This window comes from Corythoichthys intestinalis, chromosome 2 (genome assembly GCF_030265065.1).
Source record: "Corythoichthys intestinalis isolate RoL2023-P3 chromosome 2, ASM3026506v1, whole genome shotgun sequence".
Classification (NCBI taxonomy): Eukaryota; Metazoa; Chordata; class Actinopteri; order Syngnathiformes; family Syngnathidae; genus Corythoichthys; species Corythoichthys intestinalis.
The window spans coordinates 18534561-18560624 of NC_080396.1; the positions used below are offsets into that span (position 1 = coordinate 18534561).

Here is a 26064-nt window from a genome sequence, read left to right on the forward strand (position 1 = left end):
CAACCTTTTAAGAACAAAACAACGCTTAACCACTTCACTGCATGTGTAGGCCCAAATAATGAAATTACTTTATATACTGTAAATGGTTTATTTAAAGTTTTAATAGCACACCTGGGGTTCACATAATTACATTTCTTCTGGTTTATCTTTTGTTCTTCTGCCTTTATGTGCTTGTGAGAGCCAAACCCTCGCATGAAGTGACAAAGATACAATATAAGCTTTGTAATGGAACCACTGTGGGGGCTTCAAAGAAGTATTCATCCATCTTCAGTGCTATGAAACAGAGGCACAAATGTGTCAGTGTTTTGTCGAATACAACTCAAAAATCAAGTTTTTGCTACCATTTATTCATTCAGTGTTTCAATGAACAGGTCATGTTTTCTACATGCCTCAGAATTCTTCTGAATTCCCCTAATATTTGACCAGAAATGGAAACTCTTGTAACTTGAGATTCAGACTATTTTGCCACCTGTAAAGCTTTTTAAAAAAAGCTGAATATGTCAATGTTTTTTTTATTTTTTATTTTTTTTATTGGAGCTTGGACTGTGGCACGGCAGAGAGCTATTGTTCTAGCCTGTAACACTGTGCTTTGTTTATTCACCAGAATAAACCTATTGGAAATGACAGAGGCACACTATGACAGCACTGGGTTTGTTTGAAGGTAGCCTTTAGCTGAGATTGAGCACGGAAACATCACCAGTTCTTTAGGCTGACTTAAGTAGAACACAACTGCTTCACTTTCAAGTGATCGTCTCAGGATTTGTAACCACTGGGAGAAGCTGTACATTTAACTTGGCTTTTGCTTTTCTGTCTATAACATACTACACACATTAATAAAATCCAGTAAATTGAAGAACTATCAAGTGGATCCTGCATTCATACGTCCGTCTGTCCGTCCGTATCGCTTACACTACCCTAATAACGTGTGTCGAAAGTACGGCCGTGTGCCATTATTCTAAAGATAGCATTGAAGACTACGCACAATTAACTTTGCTGGACTATATGGATACTGTATATTGCAATGTGAGTGTGACTCTCTTTCCTCCAAAGAGACTTGAGGCCATCACATTTAATATTTTGTGACCACCCTTCCCCTTGGCAGCAATAACTTCAACCAGAAAATTCCTGTAGCAGCAGATCAATCTGGCACATCGATCAGGACTAATCTTGGCCCATTCTTCTCCACAAAACTGCTGTAGTTCCGTCAGATTCCTGGGATGTCTGGCAAGAATCGCTGTCTTTAGGTTATGCCACAGCATCTCAATGGGGTTCAAGTCTGGACTTTGACTTGGCCACTCCAGAACATGTATTTTGTTCTTCTGAAACCATTCTGAAGTTGATTTTCTTCTGTGTTTTGGAGCATTGTCTTGTTGCAGCATCCCTTCTCTTTTTAGCTTTAACTGTCTGACAGATGGCCTCAGGTTTTCCTGCAAAACATCCTGATAAACATTTGAATTCATTCTTTCATTAATGACTGCAATTTGTCCAGGCCCTGAGGTGGCAAAACAGCACCAAATCATGATGCTCCCTCCACCATGCTTCACGGTGGGGATGAGGTGTTGATGTTCGTGAGCTGTATTATTTTTCCTCCACACATGACGTTGTGTGTTACTACCAAACAATTCAACATTGGTTTCATCAGTCCACAAAATATTTTGCCAAAACTTCTGTGGAGTGTCCAAGTGCCTTTTTACGAACATTAAACGAGCAACAATGTTTTTGGTTTAGACAGCAGTGGCTTCCTCCGTGGAGTCCTCCCATGAACACCATTCTTGGCCATAGTTTTACATATAGTTGATGTGTGCAGAGATATTGGACTGTGCTAGTAATTTCTGTAAGTCTTTAGCAGACACACTAGGGTTCATTTTTACCTCTCTGAGTATTCTGCGCTGAACTCTTGGCGTCATGTTTGGTGGACGGCCACTCCTTGGGAGAGAAGCGGTAGTGCCAAACTGTCTCCATTAGTAGACAACCTCTCTGACTGTCGATTGATGAACATCCAGACTTTTAGAGATGGTTTTCTTAATACTAATCAACAAGTGTCGTTAATTTTACTTTAAAAAAGTAATTAATTACAGTTACCGATTACTTCTCCCAAAAAGTAATAGCGTTAGTAACTCAGTTACCTGAATGTAACATTAATTAGTTACTTGGGCAAAGTAACTAGGGATAATTTTCATGTTTTTCTTTCTCAAAAAAGAAAAAAAAAACAGGTCACACAATGTGAAGTTTAAAGGGTTTTGGGGACAATTGGCCCTAGCCCAATTCTTTACCCTCCACTTAACTAGACACAAGGGTATTACGATAACTAGATAGTAACCTTTGCTATGTGCGGAAGTCATTTAAAGTTGTGAATCAACCGTTAAAGTTGTTAAAATTGCTCCTGTTATTGCATTAGTTCCCTTCTGTCTACTTTCAACATGTGTAAGTTTTAAAACTGTTTCATCGTTTAAAGATAGATTTAAGTCAGTATTTTGCCGATTTAGGAGCATTTAAGATTAAAAAAAAAAAAAGTTACTTAGGTTCGCTAGGAAGGATCTCTACATCAGAGCCTTCCTGGGAGGTCTACTGCTTTAAGATGGCGGCTGTTTACTCACGCATGTAGTCCTGAAAAACATGTTGTCAATGCAGCCGTGTCTGTCATTTGCATCTAGTTCTATAATATGTGATATCTACCGTATCATGTGGGCGTAGTTTGTAGGCTATGGCTACAGTCAGGTATTATTGGAGCTACCTAGCATCGCGTTTGCAACGGCGTCTTCCCCACTCCTGCTCTGCTCTCTCGTCTCCGCGAGTCCGTCTCTCTGACTTTTTTTATTCAACCAACTTAGTAACGCACAGTAACGCACGCCTTCCCGCCTCAGTAACGGTAACGGCGTTGCTAAGATGAGAAAAGTAATTAATTAGATTACTCATTGCTGAAAAAAATAACGCCGTTATATTCTAACGCCGTTATTAACAACACTGATCAACAATCCTTGATCACAGGTCTTCAGACCCCTCTTTTGACCGAGCCATGATGAACATCAGACAATGCTTCTCATCAAGAAAATTCTTACCAAGTGTGTGTTTTATAGTGGGAAGGGAAGCTTGAAACCACTCATCAGTGATTGAGCACACACCTGACTTAAATTGTTTGATAAAAATTGGTTTCAATTTCTCTCTAAGTCTCCTTCGGCAGAGGGTTCACTTACTTTTTTCCCCCTTCTGTCATTGTTTACATACTATCCACATGAAAATATGAAAACCTATAAATGTTTGGGTGGTTTTAGTTAAAGCCGACACTGTTTTTTCATCTGTGTGATTTCGACAAAAGTCAAATCACATTTGATTGTGATTTTATGCAGAAATGTGACGATTTCCACAAGGTTCAGATACTTTTTCATACCACTGTACGTATAATGGGAAGGTAAATAAGGAGTGCTCACAGTGTGTCTTTGCGGCTTTCCATTTTTCCTGTATGCGGTGCTCAGAGGGGGAAAAATGGAAACCTCTGCTCTATAGGGTCAAAGGTGTGTTGGAGCCCATCCCAGAAAGCAGGGATAAACCCTGAATGTTTTGCCAGCCAATCACAGGGCAAACATATCTCAATGTTCAGTATTGTGCTTGACAGTCAATTACCTTTGAAGTCAAATTGTATTAATTGTCTGACATACAGTAACTGTGATTATTGGATTGGACAGAATCACATATTTAGCTTTTTCTGGCAAATTTGCAGTGTGAAGCAGGGTACTGTTGCTTGGCAACAAGTTATTGCCTGCTGTTACGCTGTGTAATACTGAACCGTGCAAGACTGTCAAAGGGGCAGTCAGACTGACATTAAGACTATATAATCACATTGGTTTACCTTGATTATTCATTTGTTTACACTATTGCCTTATAAAACAGCGCTCTACGACCATAAAGTAGCAGGACGTTTGTTATTCTTACTTATCAATTGATACTCATTGGCATAAGTGATGAGCAAAAGTATGTACGTATCTGAAAATGAATAGCACATTTAGATTCAGAATTGTTGAAATTAAGTGTGATGCCTATTCAAATATTGGACACAGTCTTCACACTAGTGCTGTAACGATTAATCGATTAACTGGAGTATTCGATTAGAAAAAAATATTCGAATTAAATTGTATTGCTTCGAGTATTCGTTTAATTAAAGTGGCGTTGTAATAGTGTATTTTGAAAGTGTTTGGATTTAGTTTTATTGATTAGGGTGGATACACTGCCCTCTGGTCTGCCTCATTTCACTTGGCTAATCCAACTGCTCCCTGTTAAGACCAACATAAGTTTTTGTTTTGAGCTAATGTTTTTTAATGCATTCGTAATTTTGTTTATAGATATATTTAGCCATTTTTTTGTGGGAATAGGTGTTTGAATCTTTTGTTAAGAGCATTGTAAAATAAAATGTTAGCATTTTATAGCATTTAAGCTAGCGGACATTTGTTATGTAAGTTAGCCAATTGTTCTTTTGTTGTACATAGATCATTTCTTAATTTTTTTTTTTTTTATACCGTTTGAGGCTCAGCTCAGGTATTTTAATTTTTCATTCTCCTTATCCGATTACTCGATTATTCGAACTAATTAGTTCATCGATTAATCGACTACTAAAATAATCGATAGCTGCAGCCCTACTTCACACAGTGGCAGTGGAACTTAGTTGCTAAACCGCCATTGTTCAGCTTTAGTGTGTGTTGAGTGTTTGATTCTCTGCCTTATTGTTGGCCCTCATCTTGAACATTGCGCTTTCACCTCCTTTTCTATTTTAACTAACTGGGTTGGAACTAAATCTTAAGTAAAATGACTGGTGTGCTACTGTATGGTGTTTGAATCTGGGTCATACAGTACATGTGGCCTGATAAAGAAACTGCTTTTAGAATTGGATCGTTTCTTGTAAAGAACATACCTATTATGAAATTCTATGCAGCCTTTATCCTAATGGATTGCAGTTCATTTATCTCAAAGGCCTTTCTTTTTCCTTCTGACACCTCTGATGGGGTTGCCCATGATGTGGCAGCCTCGCAGGGAGCAGTTTATAAGCTTACTGTTGCTACAATTTGAAGCTCATCCAGAGTACAGCACACTCCATTGAATACAAGAATCCTAAATCTATGGACTTCCATTTTAATCCTCCTTATTGGACAGCAGGATAAATATACAGTAAAGACCCTCAAGTTGCAGCAAAATCACTGCCCACCGATAATGTTGCCTTTAGTCTACTGTTGATTTAAGGTTAAAAGTCGATAGTTACTAGCTTGGCTATGGTATAAATTCCTGTGAGTAATGATAAAGAAAAAAGGCTAAAGGTTACGGTGATAATGCTATTTTTCCAGCCAAGAAACAGCCTTCCACAACATCACTGTAAAGGAATGTTGAAAATGCTTGCTCAAACCTCCCTGTTGGTGTAACGCTGGTGAAGCAAATGAACGGATATGAGTCCAAGATTCTGTTTTGCTGGGGGATTGCTTCTTATAAGATAAGCATAACTTTTATGAACAAATACATTGAGTTAGAATAATATGGTCACTTCAAAGTTCATTCCTTTCCTCCCTTAAACAACAAACAAACACATATGTACTTAAAGTAGCAGCAGAAAATAGGTAGGCAATGAACCAAGTTCAGTGTCCCGAGTTGTGTCACACCAGAGTGTGCCTATCAGTCTAACAGGATGTGTGCCAATCAATGGATGTAGCCCTGCCTCGAAAACAGTCCTCAAAATTCAATTTTAATAAAATGCCTCAACATTGTCACTCATATAACCTGTTATGCCATCTTGTGTGCAGTGTAGTACAGTGCATGTGCATTGTAGTGATCAGGCGATTATTCTCCTCAAAAATTTCATTGCTGTTGATGTAATTGAGTGTTGTTGTTATCTTAGTTTTGGTTTGACCTGAATGTCAGTGGCTTTGAAAGTGATAGAACCTTTGAATCTTTAAAGTCATAGGTACAGAAGCCTGAGGCAAATCAGAAACAAATAGTAGCCTACAGACTATAACACTACTTGCACTATTGTGCCCTCATCAGTTCATTTGGTTGCTGTAGAACACAATTACTGTGAGTACTGCATAATCTGTGTAGGTTATTGTGATATGTTTATCACCTGATTACATACTGTATAGGAAAGTTTACAGCAAGTACTAAACATATCAGAAGCGCTAAGGATATTAACGCTGTTGCTAAATTTAGGTTGCAATCGTGTGTGATGTATGATTTGGTGCCTTTCTTGTATCCATTTTAATGTTATAGTCTCACTCCAATTCCAATTAAAAAACAACACTGGTAAGGAGTGTGCAGTCACAGTGGTGAATAATAAAGCGAGAATTGTGACGTTGGGGTGGGTTAGTGCAGGTCAACATCTCGAAAGGAAATGGCAGACAGTTACAGTGGGGCAAATAAGTATTTAGTCAACCAAGTTCTCCCACTTGAAAATACTAGAGAGGCCTGTAATTGTCAACATGGGTAAACCTCAACCATGAGAGACAGAATGTGGAAAAAAAAACAACTGAAAATCACATTGTTTGATTTTTAAAGAATTTATTTGCAAATCATAGTGGAAAATAAGTATTTGGTCAATACCAAAAGTTCATCTCAATACTTTGTTATGTACCCTTTTTTGGCAATAACAGAGGCCAAACGTTTTCTGTTACTCTTCACAAGCGATTCACACACTGTTGCTGGTATTTTGGCCCATTCCTCCATGCAGATCTCCTCTAGAGCAGTGATGTTTTGGGGCTGTCGTTGGGCAATATGGACTTTCAACTCCCTCCACAAATTTTCTATGGGGTTGAGATCTGGAGACTGGCTAGGCCACTCCAGGACGTTGAAATGCTTCTTATGAAGCCACTCCTTTGTTGCCCTGGCTGTGTGTTTGGGATCATTGCCATGCTGAAAGACCCAGCCACGTCTCATCTTCAATGCCCTTGCTGATGGAAGGAGATTTTCACTCAAAATCTCTCGATATATTGCCCCATTCATTCTTTCCTTTACACAGATCAGTCGTCTTGGTCCCTTTGCAGAAAAACAGCCCCAAAGCATGATGTTTCCAGCCCCATGCTTCACAGTGGTTATGGTGTTCTTCGGATGCAATTCAGTATTTTTTCTCCTCCAAACACGTGAACCAGTGTTTCTACCAAAAAGTTCTATTTTGGTGTCATCTGACTAGAACAGTTTCTCCCAGTCTTCTTCTGGATCATCCAAATGCTCTCTAGCGAACCGCAGACGGGCCTGGACGTGTACTTTCTTCAGCAGGGAGACACGTCTGGCAGTGCAGGATTTGAGTCCCTGGTGGCGCATTGTTTTACTGATAGTAGCCTTTGTTACTGTGGTTCCAGCTCTCTGTAGGTCATTCACTAGGTCCCCTTGTGTGGTTCTGGGATTTTTGCTCACCGTTCTTGTTATCATTTTGACGCCACGGGGTGAGATCTTGCATGGAGCCCCAGATCGAGCGAGATTATCAGTGGTCTGGTATGTCTTCCATTTTCTAATAATTGCTCCCACAGTTGATTTCTTTACACCAAGCGCTTTACCTCTTGCAGATTCAGTCTTCCCAGCCTGGTGCAGGTCTACAATTTTGTCTCTGGTGTCCTTCGACAGCTCTTTGGTCTTGGCCATAGTGGAGTTTGGAGTGTGACTGACTGAGGTTGTGGACAGGTGTCTTTTAGACCGATAATGAGTTAAAACAGGTGGAATTAATACAGGTAACGAGTGGAGTCTCGTTAGACCTCGTTAGAAGAAGTTAGACCTCTGACAGCCAGAAATCTTGCATGTTTGTAGGTGACCAAATACTTATTTTCCACTCTAATTTGGAAATAAATTCTTTAAAAATCAAACAATGTGATTTTCTGTTTTTTTTTCTCACATTCTGTCTCTCATGGTTGACATTTACCCATGTTGCCAATTACAGGCCTCTCTAATCTTTTCAAGTAGGAGAACTTGTACAGTTGGTGGTTGACTAAATACTTATTTGCCCCACTGTAGTTGCCAGTTTTGACTACACATTTAGCCAAGGTGGGAAATGAGTTACTTTGATGACACATCTCATTGTTTTTGTTAAGGTCTCACAAGATAAGGCTAGTGACATACTGTGGCGTACACCCAATGAAATGCAAACATACTTCATTTATCATTCACTTGTGATCTTCGTCACTGCTTCTGTCATCTAATATACTGTATTTGTGACTGGTCATCTCTTGTGTCAGTTGTTCTCTGAAATGGACATGTAAACAATGATGACATCGTTTTTAAAGACTGTAAATGTGTTTTCTAGTAAACGATGTGCTGAAATGGAAATAGTTGATTCATCCCTGTGGCATCTTTAGCAGTGCCAGACTGATCAATATCAATACGCTCGCACACATACAAATACACTCCTAAAAAAGCCTTTGCATGCCCAGTAATCGAATATTCTACAGAAAAACTCAGGGTATACTGTAGTCAGCAGTTATTCACAAAACATAGTAATCCATTTCACATATTAGGACAATTGGTTTCCTTTTTAGTTTATTTTTCTGTTTCTGTTGATAGACACTTTTTTGTGTTGCATGGTAGTATTTTACCTTGCATTTGTAGACATAGCGTTGAGATTTGCGAATGTATTGCTGCCATTGTTGGCGATAGAAGTCCGATCCATTTGAACAGTGAGAGCTTGTAGTGAATGATAATGCCTCATTGCCATTGACAGCAATAGACGACCTGTTTAAACTGTTAGGGCTGGCAGTACTAGTCAGTCCAATTTCTGTTCTAAAAATAGACGACTGAACTCAATCTTGATGAATCAAATTGCACATTGCACGTCTTTAAAACAACTGTTCCAATTAAACCTTGTGGCACATGTACGTACAAAATTGTAATAGGTCATGTCACATGTAAGCTGCTGGCCTAGAGATCTTCAATAGAACTTTCTATTAACTGGAATGAAAATGAATTGTACAAATAAACTTGGATACTGAACCACTAATCGCAAAATAATGCAGATGTTTTGACAGAGACGATGTCTGGTTATGCACATATTTGACAGTATTTGTCCAAAGTGTTAGTTTAGACTTAGTTTGTATTATCTCACTGTTAGATTTTGTTATTTTGTAATTGAATGCTTTTTGGCACCCCCTCAAAAAACCATGGAGTGCTATCGTTTGGTTCGTGGAGGATGATGCATAGAGTGCTACTATTGTGAGTCTGTTTGCTAGACTGTTTTATTTATAACTTTGTGAATAAAACAATGAAAGCTGATGAATATGTGATACAGTAATTGAGACATTGAGGGTCACAGTTGGTGTCCCGTTACAGACAAAAAAATGAACAGTGGTTGGTGAGAGGCAAATCTGCTTCCTGACAACAAACTGTTTAAAGCTGTTGAACCCCTCAAGAATCACACTCAATTGCCCTTGGATTCTGCTAGGAGGAAGAGCGCATCCAGATATAATGCCATTTGCAATCTACTAAAGCTTTGGTATAGTATAGTCTTTCTTAGTATATTGTAGCCAAGGGCCTAGGTTTTGTCTCAACATTGGTAGGGACAATATAACAGCATAACTTGCATGTAAAGTTTTTGCTGAGGACAGGACATTAAGAAGACCAAACAAATAGGGTGAACAGGTGTCAGGGCTGCAGTTCTCTCAAATAGGTACCTAATTAATTGATCGGCTAAATGATCAATGCAAAAAAAAAAAAAAAGAATCTGTATTGACCTACACTAACTTTAATGTGTATTGGTTCAGGTGATACACTGTTCAGTTCAAAACTTTGTTTTCAAAAACTACTAAAGAAACATTTTGAAAACTTCCAGAATAAATGTCTGGATTTAACTTAACCTATACATTGAACTACATGTTAGCCTTCATTGTTCTTCACAAGAGTAATACAGTACATTGCTTGAAATAGTTTTCTCTTTCATTATCTTCTCCCTTATTTTCATCTCTAAAATGCATCAGTGGTTTGAGCGATTATGGAAAATATCTAAATTGGTATTAATAAATACTGTAATTACTTTTTACTTGGGCTGCAGCTATCGATTATTTTAGTAGTCGATTAATCGATGAACTAGTCAATCAATCAATCAATCAACTTTATTTGTATAGCACATTTAAAAATCCGCCAAGGAGACCAAAGTGCTTTACATAGCATAACACAGCAAAATAAGTCAACCTTGAAAGATAAAACAAACACATAAAATAAAATAAATAAAAGACGAGGTCATAAACTGTCATTGCACATTAAAAGCTGAAGAAAAATAAAATGTTTTAAGGCGTGATTTAAAATCCGTAAGTGAGGGGGCCTGTCTAATAGTAAGTGGTAAATGGTTCCACAGCCTGGGCGCCATCACTGCAAATGCACGGTCACCCCTAAGCTTCAGCCTTGATCTTGGGACTATTAGATGCAGGTGGTCAGCTGATCTGAGGGTTCTGGTTGGACTGTAAGGCTGAAGCAGTTCTGACAGATATGGCGGCGCAAGATTATTCAAACATTTAAAACCAAATAATATCTTAAAATTAGGGCTGTCAAAATTATCGCGTTAACGCGCGGTAATTAATTTTTTAAATTAATCACGTTAAAATATTTGACGCAAGTAACGCACATGTCCCGCTCAGACAGTATTCTGCCTTTTGGTAAGTTTTACAGCAAGTCTTTTTGTGCTGTCTAACAGCGAACTCTTGTGGTCGCTTTGCAACATGGTTTATTGTTTTCTTGCCAGTTCAATATGGCTGCACGACGTCTCGGGCTGACGCCTACGTTGTAATGTTGTGCTTATATGATCCTTGGACAAGATTTGTCCGTAAGTATGGTTGTTGTAAAGAATGTACATATTATGTTAGTAAGCGAAATGTTATATTTTTTGTATGAGACGCTTTTTGTTTATGTTTAGTGAACCTGTATAGCATGCTAAGCTAACGTTGTTGCTAATGCAATGCTTGTGTACTTTTTTTTTGTACTTTTACGACGGTCTAAAGAGGACAATGGTTTGAGGCCATTTTATTTATAAATCAGATGAAAAAGGAAGAAGTCTGATTATTAAGGCGTCGTTCACTAGCTGTCTAGCTTTGGAAAAAGTAGACGCTTCGGAGTGAGGACAGCATGGACAGATTTAAATGACAGTAGAGTGAAATGCTCACTACAGTCCTTATGTTGAATGTATATATCCATCTTGTGTGTTATCTTTCCATTCCAACAATTTATTTTACAGAATATATATATAACTTATAGAAAAATATGGCATATTTTATAGATGGTTTGAATTGCGATTAATTGCGATTAATTACGATTAATTAATTTTTAAGCTGTAATTAACTCGATTAAAATTTTTAATCGTTTGACAGCCCTACTTAAAATGTATTCGGTAATGTACTGGGAGCCAGTGAAGAGATGCTAAAATCGGGGTGATATGTTCGCGCCTGCGGGTTCTAGTTAGGAGTCGAGCAGCAGAGTTTTGTACAAGTTGCAGACGGGCCAGTGCCGCCGACCGACACCTGCATACAAAGAATTGCCGTCATCCAGCCGAGTTATGACAAAAGCATGAATCAATTTTTCCATATCAGAGCGTGAAACAATAGATTTCACCTTAGCAATCTGGCGAAGCTGATAAAAACAGTCCCGTACAACACAAGAAATCTGCTTCTCAAATTTGAAATCAGAATCAAATTGGACCCCTAGATTTTTGACATAATTCTTAAACGGAGACAATGAACCGAGGTCAACATTCAGGGAGGCCTGGCTACTTGGTTTGAACACCATGACTTCAGACTTGCTGTCATTCAAACTTGAAAAAGTCAGTTCGAATAATCTAGTAATCAGATAAGGAACATGAAAAATTAAAATGCCTGTGCTGGGCCTCAAACGGTATCATTTTTTTTTCAATGAGGCTCTATGTACAACAAAATAACAATTGGCTAACTTACATAGCAAAAGTCCGCTAGCTTAAATGCTATAAAATGCTACTGCTTTTTTATATAATAATCTTAACAAATGCTTCAGACACTTATTCCAACAAAAAAGGGCTAAATATACCTATAAACTAAATTACGAATGCATTAAAAAACCTTAGCTCAAACAAAAACTTGGTTTACATTGGTCTTAACAGGGAGCAGTTGGATTCAGCCATGTAAAATGAGGCCGATCAGAGGGCAGTGTAGCCACCCTAATCAATAAAACTAAATGCAAACACTTTCAAAATAAACCATTACGCCACTTTAATTGAACTCGAAGTAACAAAATTTCATTCAAATATTTTTTTCTAATCGAATACTCGAGTTAATCGATTAATTGTTGCAGCACTAGTTTTCACCTTGATTATGATTAATGTATGATTATCTGAAAAAAATGTCTGCATAGGCGGCAAATGAAAAATATTCCTGAATAAATAATGTAGTAGAAAATGCTCACATTTTTCTACTTCTAGTTTTCAGCAGAGTTCACTTTATTTCTCAGTTTAATTAACGTTAACAGTACAAAACACATATAGGAGCACACTTCTAAGCAGCTTCCTACTCGAGTTTTGCCGGTTAGCAAGTTCACAGTTTTATGTTATGCTATCTCTGATGCAGGTCAGACTTTCAGGAGCAAAATTAGTCTCGTGTTCCCTACCTACACAACATTGACGTCTTTTAACATTACTTACAGTGGCTGCTGCTGCTGCCCGGAAAAAAAATTCTGATATCCCTCCTCTTCGAAGGGGGTGGAGGAGGCGGCATGTCCTCGACATGTAATTCTGTCGGGGCTCAGGGACTGAGACAGGCACATTCAGCCAGTAAAAAGGGTTAAATGTAAGAATGAACATAATGAAAATATTTCACTTAATAATAGCAAGGTCAATTCTATCCTTACAACATATGGGAAGATAATCTAAATTACCTTTATAACTGAAGTCATTATATAATGCAAATAAGGTTTCTTAAAAGTGGGTGGGCACAAACTGAGCATCCTGAAAAGTTGGTACTGTCATGTCCCTACCGTCCTTATGCAAACCTACGTCCTCTACTGTACCCACTCAAAGACTATCGCGAACTAGTATACTGATGCCTTCCACTCAGTAGGAGAAAATTGTGTATTTCCTTTCTGCTACTGCCCCCCAGCCATGCCCCTCCCATATAATTTTCATTATCAGGGTGGAGGCCATGTGTTTGTGAAAAAGAAACAATTTCTGGAAATGGGTCAAGCCCTTGAAAAATGTCCTGCTGTAGAGTGTAATAGTCGTAGTACCCCCATTGTCCAATGGTACGGCTACCCCCATAAACTACTGTACTAAAATTGTAGTGGTCATCTCTTCTTCAAATAATCTGGAATGAAAATGGCAGGACCATTTGCACTGACCCTTGCATCTGGAGGTGTAGTATTATTTTTTAATTATTGTCTGGCTTTGTTCACTCTGTGGCATGCTCACTGTCTTGACAGCATCCAGTAGCTATAAAATAGGTCAGTGTGTCCCTTGCTCTCAAGAACATGAGGTTTTAATAGCTCAGCTCTTAGAAGGTTTTTTCCTGTTCACCTTTCTTCTTGGGATAATGCCAATAACATACGAAGCATAAAAGACAATGCACATATGCTGTTTTTATTCGTCATTTGAATTAATAAAATGTTTATAAGATCAGGTAGCAATATAAGATTACTCTGGTTACTACTACATCATTATTGGCCTAAAAAAATGTTTACATGGATAGACTCAGGCACCAGCAGAATAACCAACCAGCTTGAGATCCATTAGTAGTGAGTGGCATGTGGGAAGCAGCTTTTAAATAATTTGTGTGAATGATAAGGTCAGAGACTTATGTTGTTTAACCAACAAGGTCAACTCAGGTTGTTTTGATTTTATCCTGTAGCATGAAACATAAATGTTTACACATTTTGATCAGCTCAGAAATAGAGTATTGTGTTATTTGCAAGTTCTGCAACCCTATGTTTGCATTTGTTCCATGTATTTTTATTTTTTTAAAGGGTACCACAGATAGAAAGATATGTAATTCCTAAAAGGTAAATGTCAGTATGAGTTATAATAATTTGATGTTAAAACCCCTCATAATGTTTTCGTTTTAATAAAATTTGTAATGTTAGTTTAACTAGTAGGTCGCCATTGTTGTTGATGACGCAATGCACTCTGGGCGGTGACGTCACTAGGCGGCGCTGCCGGACTTCCAGATTGTCCAAAAAAAACCAACTAGCATCAGTCTTTAGCTACGTAAACATGTCGTCGGTTCTGCCCTTCCAATTTGAACCCGAGCGGAAAAGTCATGAGCAGGACAGCAATGTCGATATTTCACAAAACGAGCAGCAAAAGCAATTAAATGAAGGTCTCCAGGGGGATTCGAACCCGTGTTTTCCGTGAGACAGACGAGCGCGTAAACCACAGGGCTATACTTCCGCGTCATGATAGAATCATGATTTTCTTTATAAAGCAATCGCAACCCACATGCGAAGTCTGTCTCTGTATGGTAAAACCTGAAAGGGAAACACAACTGAAAAGAAAGGCGGCTTGCTTGACCATGGGATTAGAAAACGCGGCTCACTTCAGGCAGCGCGATCGCAAAAAGCGAGACACATAATGAGTCCATGACAGTAGATCAGGATAAAAAAATTTTTTTTAAATCAGAGGGAAAACCGCGGTGAGAAGCAGACAAATGGAAAAAAAACAATGCAACTAGCAACAAAGGGATATACAACCTGTCAAATGGCAACAAGACAATTCTCGGCAAGCTGCCTAGGATCGGTTTAAAGACACTGCTGATGAGCTGGAATTGGATGCAGGTACGACGTTGGGAACTCATCCCATAGCTCTGTAACAAAACAATCTGACAGCAGCACCATGTGACAAAATCATGCCAGTCGTCATACTAGCTTTGCTTGCTAGCTAGCAATGCTATTCTCCCAGTCCAGCCCAACCGCATCATCACCCCCAGCGTGCATTGCGTGTGTAAAAACGTACTAAATATTATAGATTTTTAAATCAATGGCAAATATACTGTATGTGTTTCTAATAACATATTAATTGTGGCTTATTAGAGCCTACAAGTGTTTAAGTCTGACGTTCCCTTTAAGACTAGCTGTATCTGCGCATATGGTCTATTCTATTATTATCATCAAACTACCATTACCTCATGATTGCATATAAAGATGTTTTTTTCTTGAGCTGATTTTGTTAAGCAGTCACTCCTCTCTATACTTTCTGGATAAACTCAAAATACACCATAACATTTTCAGGCAAACTGACCTTTTGTAAACTGAATGCCAGCCAGCCCCCACTGTTCAAAATTTCGGCTTGCTCTCAAAATGCACTTTGAGGAAGCTGTACAAATTGCTGCTGCATATTCATCCTTCTTGTTCACTGTACCCCAGTCATTTCATTTCTCTGGCATCGTGTTTCACATCTTAAATTTTGTCTTCTTTAACCCAGAATCAATCTATCGTCAAGGAGCTAGAAGATGGAGGAAACTCTACCGGGTCAACGGGCACCTCTTCCAGGCCAAGCGCTTTAACACGGCAAGTGTTTGTCTCATGCTTACACTGTTCACTGTAATTTTTTCAATACTTGAACTGTGAATGTTAATTCTGTATAAATAGACTGTATACGGATCGGACGCCGATATGGGCAAAAAAATGCGCATCGGTATCGGATCGGCCAACACGGAAAAATTCCGATCCAGACTTCCGATCCCGTTTTTTTTTAAAAAATCCGGTCCGGGTTTTCCAGCGCACCGTTTTACATAATCCATTCCAGTTTTTGCTTCAGTTTCCCTAAAATCCGGTCCGCATTTTACGGCACACCTTCAACACACTACATTTACATTACCATCTCCCAATTTACCGAGAGACTTTATCGGTAAAAATGTCAGCTGTGTGGAATCATTTCACCTTAAAGGACGACAAAGACGAAGAGGCAGAGTGCAACATATACCGAAATAAAGTCAAGCGTGGTGGTAAAGCTGTAAGAAGTTTTAATACAACCAACCTAATCAAGCATTTAGCGAAATACCACCACAAACAATATAAGAAGTATGTTAAGAAAACCGAAGACAAAAAGAAAGGTCCTACGCAACTAACACTGGCAGAAACTTTTGCTATGCGTGACAAACTGGCACTCGACAGTCCCAAAGCCCAGAGAATAACAAGAGTCATTGCCGAAGAATTCATTCTGGATGACGAGCCATTATCTCTCGTGAGTAAAGACGCACAATCCAACACTTAGAACCACGGTGCAACATGCCCAGCCGTCATTACATTCTTGAGCGATTCGGCAGTGGAAGATTCGAGAACGATTCACAAACATCCAAATTCCGATTATTGAAATATGTCAAGTAAAGCGGAACTAATACACAGCGCGGTCTTCGGGACACAATGAGAAACGGACCGCATTGCGTCCCGAGAGTAAACATCATGCTTGTAATGCCAATGCTCTACTCACGGCTTTAGCTCAACTCATGCCGCCGGATAAAAAACACAAGAATAGCTGACTGCTGCTGACAGCCGCTACAAACTACGTCAACATCGTTTTACTGTAGATAATAGATATCATATGTATATAGAACTAGATGCACGTTGACAGACTCGACGGCGTTAGCATCATTTAAGTATTGAAAACTAGTTGCGTTAGTAAACAGCCGCCATCTTAAAGCAGGAGACTTCCCTAGTAGGCTGTTGTGAACCTTCCAAGCGAACCTAATTAACTTTTTATCTAAAATACTCACATGTCGAAAGTAGACAGAAGGGAAATTATGGAATAATGGGAGCAATTTTAACAACTTTAACAGTTGATTCGCAAAATTAAATGAATTGAATTTAGTTTAAAGCTGCTGATACAGAATGGGGACTTGAGTCTTTTATTTACTGTTTTAAAATGTTATCTTGATACTGAAATAGTCGTTTATTTAAACCTGCGAGGCTTTTTATACAATTTTTGTAGCTAATGCACGAAACATTAAAAGCATCTAATAGCTTGGGGGGTTTTGGGATTTTCCACTGAGGTTGTTGGTGTGTTTTGCTTTTTTAAGACAGTTTCCAATATTATTTGCACGTTTTACTGACTGACTATGCCATTTCTGTTTGTTATTTATAATCTTTTGTGTTTGTCACTGAATAAACAGGTCAGTTTCTTGTTACCAACCGTTGTGTGTTATTCAAACTCACCTAATTCAGCTGGCTAGTTGTTATCAAGAGTACTAAAACCTTTTTCAACATGAGTCTGACAACTAAGTAAGGAGGCTAAATAACTTTAAACTTTAACACATGCTCAGATAGGCCGGAATCGGTATTGGCCAGTATCGGATTGGAAGTGCAAAACAATATCGGTATCGGATTGGAAGTGCAAAAACCTGGATCGGTACATCCCTAGACTGTATTCTGGCTTTGGTGTTAATTGCATTTTGTGGTTAATGCCAAGGTGTGTCGCATAAATCTTAACAGTCAAAACACATGGTTTCTGTAGGGGACCCAACTATACAGTATTTTACAATTGTAGTTTCATTGATTTTAGAAAAGCCACTTTTTAAAAAATGGAAAAAAAAAAAAAAAAAAGACCACTGCACTCCTCACTGCGGACCCACGGACGAACGAAAAAATGGAAAAAAATAAAATACTTTTTTTTTTCAAACTATATCATTTGTATGAATCGCCGATATATCGCTATGCGCCTCTATTCTCTCGCTAAATTCTGTTTCATTTTTTGTCAAATATCTTCCGTGTTCTTACTTCTGTTGTCAACTCTATGACAACGATGCGCTGATTGGCTAAAAGAGTCTGCATGGATGCGCTGATTGGCTGAGTGAGCGTGCATGGATGCGCTAATTGGCTGAGAGAGCCTGCATGCTACTAGCAAGCGTGGACGGACCGTCAGCAACCTTAAACACGAGTCACACCCGACAATTTGCAATCTGTTTGTACATGCTGTTGTGTACTTTATTTTTCATTCAAGAACGTGAGTAATAATGTGAGCAAATGTTATTTATTTATTCATTTCCCCGCGTTACCCTGGCACTCTCGCTGCACGCAGGCAACGTTCAAGATCACAATGTTAAGCAACGTTCACTAACACCACACATGCTACCAGTAGAAGACCGAATCTAACAAAATGGCATGCTCAAAATTGACCAAGAGAAAAAAAGTGGACAACGAAAATCGCCGTTTCAATGAGGAATGGAATGACAAATATGCGTCAATTTTACCAACTGCAAGTACCAAACCTATGTGCTTAATATGCTTAAAGACAGTTGTTCTGATAAAAAGTGAAAATGTGAAACGCCATTATGTTAAATAGCACAGCTCTTTTGAAGATGTTTCCTCCTAAATCAAACCTGAGAAGGAAAGAAATTAACAGGTTGAAGCAGTCATATCAAGAGTCAAGCAAGGTTATTGTTAAATCTATGACACAACAACAAATTGCAACGGAGTGCTCACTCAGAGTGTCGTGGGTATTGGCCAAACATAAGAAGCCGTTCTCTGATGGAGGAATAATAAATGTGTATGACTGAAGTGATGACAGCAATGTTCAAAGAGAAAAAAAATCAAAACAAAGCTTACTCTCAGATTTAGCAACCACAAGACGCACTGAAGTACTGGCTGATGGTGTGAGTAAACAGCTTTGTGACCCCCAAAAGCCATTTCTCTCATTGAGTAGTGTTTTACAGTTAAAGTTACTGTCAATAATTGTTATGTTTGCAACTTAATGACAGAGCTTGTCATTTATGTTCTGAACAAGTGAACATGTACTGTACTACTTGCCCATTTTTTTTGTTTTTGTTTTGTCTAACAGTGTTTTACAGTTACAAAATGTGCTGTCAATAATTATTGTTTTTTTTTTCTCGGTATTTTTATTTAAGTAAAAAAATGTTAATGTTAATTTATTTTAATCAGAATGTACATTGTATTTTTGTTTGGTCAAAAGAAAGCCACCTTTACCACCTTTGACCTACCTTGTACTTGACTGACTTTAATAAATGGACCCATACTTGTATGAAAAAAAATAATTGTGGACCTTCAAGATTTGTATTTGAGGACCCCTTGTATAGACCATTAGATACTGCCCTCGCGCTTTAAACCGTATAGTAACCGTACTGTAAAATGCTGTTGAAACATGTATACTTTTTTGTAGAAGCACTGTTTTAGCCTGGGTGAGACTGGGGGGCAAGAAAAGCCTTGCCGCCCGACAGGCTTATAAAGTACTGGGGCAAACACTGCAGTTCTGAGAGACTGAACATGCAAATTGTTGAAATTGTATTTACTAGTAAATGAATATTAATGGATTTTTATTCTTGCTAATCATGTATGCTGGCATAATAATCATCATCAGTATTATTGTCCTTTTGTTGTTGATTCTAAAACTAATCCTTTACTGTATCGTGCCCTGTGTGCGACCCACAGAAAGCCTACTGTGGCCACTGCAGTGAAAGGATATGGGGGCTTGGCGGACAAGGCTACAAGTGTATCAACTGCAAACTGCTGGTCCATAAGCGCTGTCACAGACTCATCCCTCAGACCTGCCAAAGGCTTATGGTGAGTCAGTCCCTTGTTAGTTGGCAATTTGGTGACTATTGCACAGTTCATGCATTATTCAGTATCTCTCTCATAACTGCTAGTTGTGCTACACTTTAGTCTAACAGCCAAATTAGGGATATATGGAAAACAAATAATCCAAAAATTCAAGGGTATATACAACACCTATAGAGCACAGTTCTGTCTCACATTCGTACCTACGGTCAAGTTAGGTTCTTAACCCTTTATAGAGCACTCAATTATCTCATTGGCTACCACTGACAGTGCCAGGTCCAATCTATTTCGACTGAGAGAGGCTAACAGTGGACGATCCCTGTCAGCCCTCCCTGTCAAAACTGATGGTACCTCTAGTGTCGTCAATGGCACATTGAACAACAATTGGACATCTATCGTTGTCAGTGGCGGGCAACAAGTTAATAGTAATTATTTATTTATTTTTACTAATTAAACTTTTTTTTTTTTTTTTAAATACAAAAACATGATTTTGGAATGTGGGTGTCACTGGGAAAACCCAAGCAAGCAAACATGCAAACTCTAAACAGCCCTCAAACTAAGAAATGTTGTGGTAATGACTTAATCATCATGTCACCTGAAAACAAAAAGTATTAGATAAAGTATATTACTTCTTGAAATTAGTCATATAATTTCATTGATTAAATTGTAACTATTAGAATAAAGTAAAAAAATCAAGTACTTCAGTATTAGATTGTAATTGCATTGAGGTGAGGTTGTCAAACATCAAATCTAGCTCAAGAGGACTGAAATACATGTCCTTTGTTTGATCTAGTATTAGGGTGTTGCGTTTACGGCACATTTGTGCAGGAATTTACACACTAATTAAAATCTGTCCTTGAAATCAATTGCTTTTTTCCCCCCTTTAATCATACCACAACTCTTTGCCATAATGTAGTGCTGTCAAATTTATTGCGTTAATGGGCGGTAATTCATTTTTTAAATTAATCACGTTCAAATATTTGACGCATTTAACGCATGCGCGGAATGACCCGCTCATGCATTGCCTCAAACAGATCACCATGACGCCGTTTTATGCAAATTGAAAGCTAAGAGGCAGAGAAAGGCAAGTGGACACAGGCGTTCATTGGACCGCGCCGTTAATTGGCATAAGCTTCGGCAACTCCTTCACAACAAATATAAGTATCATTTAGTGAAAGCCCAACAAAAATAATATTCCTATCCCTAAAAAAAATCATGTTTATTCCCAATCAAAATAGCTATGCAAAATACACATAAAACTTACTCAGACTTTGGTCAAAGTCAATTCATTCAAACATTTCGTTTAGCTCAACAAATACACTGGATGGCAATATTTAGTCACAATATACAAACTAGGTCTCGTACGTTGTGAAGCCAGCACTCAAATGACCGTGAAGTACAATGGATGGGAACTACAGAGTCAGTCGAGGGACAAAACACAGTCATTGGCTTGATTTCTAAGTAATTTAAAACTCGCCATTGACACCTTGTGGCGTATTTCAGTCACTACCTTACGTAGTTAAAGACACTGTGGAAGAACGGCAGGGAGCCAATGTGACATCACCGCTCGGCGACGTCAACAATAGCGAGCTACTAGTTTATTTTTTGATTGAAAATTTTACACATTTTATTAAAATGAAAACATTAAGAGGGGTTTTAATATAAGATTACTATAACTTGTACTAACATTTATCTATTAAGAACTACAAGTCTTTCTATCATCGGCTCCTTTAACAAAAAGAATATTAATAATGTTAATGCCATCTTGTGGATTTATTGTTATAATAAACAAATACAGTACTTATGTACAATATGTTGAATCTATATATCCATCTTGTGTCTTATCTTTCCATTCCAACAATAATTTACAGAAAAATAAGGCGTATTTTAGAGATGGTTTGAATTGCAATTAAGTATGAATAACTTATTTTTAAGCTCTGATTAACTCGATTAAACATTTTTAATCGTTTGACACCCCTCAGGAATCAAGATCTTGATTCCTGCATGATGTCTCGGGTAAATGACTGATTAATGAAATGGTTTTATGCACTACCAGAGGCAACCCAACATTAGTGCATCCTTTCTGTTCACTGTTCAGAACCCGTCTTTAACAGAAAAAAAAAAAAAAAAAAAAAATGCTATGTCTTACAGTGGTAAACAGGGGATTTTGTATGCATATTTGAAGAACAGTGTTGGGTTGAATAGTCTGTTTTTCTCTTTCTTTTTTGTTCAGGATCCAGCTATGCCCTCACAGGAGCCCCCTTCAGATGCAAAGAGTGAAGAGGTGGACCTTCCACTGGATGACACAGAGGACAGAGATGGAAGTAAGACGCTTGTAAATGAAACTTGACTGCTGTAACCTATTAGTCTTGTTTTAAGGAAACAAATGGGACGTTTTGTACCTGAAAAAAAAAATGATTTAGGATACTGTGCGTAATTGCGTATAAATTACTCTTGGATTTAGAATAAATATTCAAAACACAGTGAACTAATCTAGCTGTCTTTTTGGGGGCCCCTTTTATTTATGCGAGAGCCCCTGTGGGTTGACCTAGTTTAGTGCAAGCGCTGGCTAGCTGGACTCCATTGCCCTCTGCTGGACAAGAAAAATCGAACTTTTTTCCTCCTCCAGTTTTGTGCACAGGTGGTCCTTGGTTTATCATTCTAGTAATTTGAGGCTACAGATTTGCGCATTTGCATAACGTGCATTCTCATACTGCACGTGAGGGTTCACTCGTTTACTACTTTCCTTTCTGTATAAAATTTGATGGCTTTATATTCATAGCAAAGAAGAATTTTTCATACAAACATTGATCCAGTCATAGATAATAATAATAATAAATAAATGAATAAATAATACATTTTATTTATAGAGCGTTTTTACCGGTGCTTAAAGACGCTTTACAGGTGAGACAAAGAAAAGGCTCGCACAATGTGCGCAGTACAAAACAATAGAGAAAAGAATTACAAATTAAAAGCCAGTTTAAAAAGGTGAGTTTTTTTTAGATGAGTCATGAAGTAAGGACCATATTTAAGTTAAAGCCATACTCACTTATTTAGTAAACATCTGTAAAAAAAGAAAAAAAAAATCGAATTTTCTGTGTGTGTATTTGTCATTGCAGGACTGTATTTACCACACAATTGTACAGTGGACAAAATAGAAGAGACAGATGCAGAGGTAAGGATCATGAAATACTATAAATTTGTGGAGACTCCCCTCTTTAACTGTTGGAACAGTGAGGTCAATTGACTAATGTATTTTGATGACTCTGGACTGACACAGTTCGTGTTGACATGAGAAAATGGGGAAACTTGTTTTCAAAATGCAGTTTTTATTTCAGGTACCGGTACTAGTTTTAAAATAAAATAGCATATTGTGATTAAGTTCATTATTTTCTGTAATGTACTGATAAACATTAGGCTTTCATATATTTTAGATTCCTTACACACAACTCAAGTAGTTCAAGCCTTTTATTGTTTTAATATTGATGATTTTGGTAAAAAAGTCAAGAAAACCCAAAAATCACTATCTCAAAAAATTACCATAACATGAAAAGGTACTCTAAAGAAGCTACTAACCTAGTCATATGAATCAACGAATTAACTCAAAACAACCGCGAAAGATTCCTGAGGCTTTTAAAAACTCCCAGCCTGGTTCATTACTCAAAACCGCAATCATGGGCAAGACTGCCGACCATACTGCTGTCCAGAAGGCCATCATTGACACCCTCAAGCAAGAGGCTAAGACACAGAAAGAAATTTCTGAGCGAATAGGCTGTTCCCAGAGTGCTGTATCAAGGCACCTCAGTGGGAAGTGTGTGGGAAGGAACAAGTGTGGCAGGAAACGTTGCACAACCAGAAGAGGTGACCGCACCCTGAGAATGATTGTGGAGAAGGGCCGATTCCAGACCTTGGGTGACCTGCAGAAACTGGACTGAGTCTGGAGTAGAAACATCCAGAGCCACTGTGCACAGGCGTGTGCTGGAGCCACTTTTGAACCTGAAAAAGCGGCAGAAGCGCCTGACCTGGGCTACAGAGAGGCAGCACTGGACTGTTGCTCAGTGGTCCAAAGTATGTTTTTCAGATGAAAGCAAATTTTGCATGTCATTCGGAAACCAAGGTGCCAGAGTTTGGAGGAAGTCTGGGGAGAAGGAAATGCCAAAATGCCTGAAGTCCAGTGTCAAATACCCACAGTCAGTGATGGTCTGGGGTGCCATGTCAGCTGCTTGTGTTGGTCTACTGTCTTTTATCAAGGGCAGGGTCAATGCAGCTAGCTATCAGGAGATTTTGGAGCACTTCATGCCTCCATCTGCTGAAAAGCTTTATGTAGATGAAGATTTTCGTGATATTTCAGCATGACCCCGGTACCTGCTCACAGTGCCAAAACCACTGGTAAATGGTTTACTGACCATGGCATTACTGTTCTCAATTGGCCTGCCAACTCTCCTGACCTGAACCCCATAGAGAATCTGTGGGATATTGTGAAGAGGAAGTTGAGAGACACCAGACCCAATACTGGATGAGCTTAAGGCCGCTATCGAAGCATCCTGGGCCTCCATAACACCTCAGCAGTGCCACAGGCTGATTGCCTCCATGCCACATTGAAGCAGTCATTTCTGCAAAAGGGTTGTATCGAGTGGATAGCTGATATACAGTGCCTTGCAAAAGTATTCGGCCCCCTTGAATCTTGCAACCTTTCGCCACATTTCAGGCTTCAACCATAAAGATATGAAATTTAATTTTTTTGTCAAGAATCAACAACAAGTGGGACACAATCGTGAAGTGGAACAACATTTATTGGATAATTTAAACTTTTTTAACAAATAAAAAACTGAAAAGTGGGGTGTGCAATATTATTCAGCCCCTTTACTTTCAGTGCAGCAAACTCACTCCAGAAGTTCAGTGAGGATCTCTGAATGATCCAATGTTGTCCTAAATGACCGATGATGATAAATAGAATCTACCTGTGTGTAATCAAGTCTCCGTATAAATGCACCTGTTCTGTGATAGTCTCAGGGTTCTGTTTAAAGTGCAGAGAGCATTATGAAAACCAAGGAACACACCAGGCAGGTCCGAGATACTGTTGTGGAGAAGTTTAAAGCCGGATTTGGATACAAAAAGATTTCCCAAGCTTTAAACATCTCAAGGAGCACTGTGCAAGCCATCATAATGAAATGGAAGGAGCATCAGACCACTGCAAATCTACCACGACCCGGCCGTCCTTCCAAACTTTCTTCTCAAACAAGGAGAAAACTGATCAGAGATGCAGCCAAGAGGCCCATGATCACTCTGGATGAACTGCAGAGATCTACAGCTGAGGTGGGAGAGTCTGTCCATAGGACAACAATCAGTCGTACACTGCACAAATCTGGCCTTTATGGAAGAGTGGCAAGAAGAAAGCCATTTCTCAAAGATATCCATAAAAAGTCTCGTTTAAAGTTTGTCACAAGCCACCTGGGAGACACACCAAACATGTGGAAGAAGGTGCTCTGGTCAGATGAAACCAAAATTGAACTTTTTGGCCACAATGCAAAACGATATGTTTGGCGTAAAAGCAACACAGCTCATCACCCTGAACACACCATCCCCACTGTCAAACATGGTGGTGGCAGCATCATGGTTTGGGCCTGCTTTTCTTCAGCAGGGACAGGGAAGATGGTTAAAACTGACGGGAAGATGGATGCAGCCAAATACAGGAACATTCTGGAAGAAAACCTGTTGGTATCTGCACAAGACCTGAGACTGGGACGGAGATTTATCTTCCAACAGGACAATGATCCAAAACATAAAGCCAAAATCTACAATGGAATGGTTCAAAAATAAAGGTATCCAGGTGTTAGAATGACTAAGTCAAAGTCCAGACCTGAATCCAATCGAGAATCTGTGGAAAGAGCTGAAGACTGCTGTTCACAAACACTCTCCATCCAACCTCACTGAGCTCGAGCTGTTTTGCAAGGAAGAATGGGCAAGAATGTCAGTCTCTCGATGTGCAAAACTGATAGAAACATACCCCAAGCGACTCGCAGCTGTAATTGGAGCAAAAGGTGGCGCTACAAAGTATTAACGCAAGGGGGCCGAATAATATTGCACGCCCCACTTTTCAGTTTTTTATTTGTTAAAAAAGTTTAAATTATCCAATAAATTTTGTTCCACTTCACGATTGTGTCCCACTTGTTGTTGATTCTTGACAAAAAAATTAAATTTCATATCTTTATGTTTGAAGCCTGAAATGTGGCGAAAGGTTGCAAGGTTCAAGGGGGCCGAATACTTTTGCAAGGCACTGTAATTAATTGAAGGTTGAAAAAACACTTTTTTTGTATTGGTCGGATGAAATATGCAAATTTTTTAAGATGGGGATTTTTGGTTTTTCTTGACTTTTTTGCCAAAATCATCAATATTAAAACAATAAAAGGCTTGAACTGCTTCAGTTGTGTATAATGAATATAAATTAATGGAAGTCTAATGTTTATCAGTACATTACTGAAAAGAATGAACTTTATCACAATATGCTAATTTTTTTAGAAGGACTAGTATTTGTGAATAAGAATCATCATTGATTGTAAGTACATGTGCTATATATTCATAAAATGTGTACTCTGCTTTTACAGC

The 26064-nt window shown here is 38.6% G+C and overlaps 1 protein-coding gene across 1 annotated transcript in view; it reads left to right on the plus strand.

Moving 5' to 3' along the window:
* Positions 1-26064, plus strand: part of prkcz (protein kinase C, zeta) — a 144534-nt gene that overhangs the window by 44543 nt on the left and 73927 nt on the right. The window contains exons 5-8 of the mRNA XM_057821922.1: positions 15374-15459; positions 19333-19464; positions 21692-21782; positions 22578-22633. Coding sequence (XP_057677905.1) covers positions 15374-15459; positions 19333-19464; positions 21692-21782; positions 22578-22633 — 365 coding nt within the window. The remainder of the gene's footprint in view (positions 1-15373; positions 15460-19332; positions 19465-21691; positions 21783-22577; positions 22634-26064) is intronic.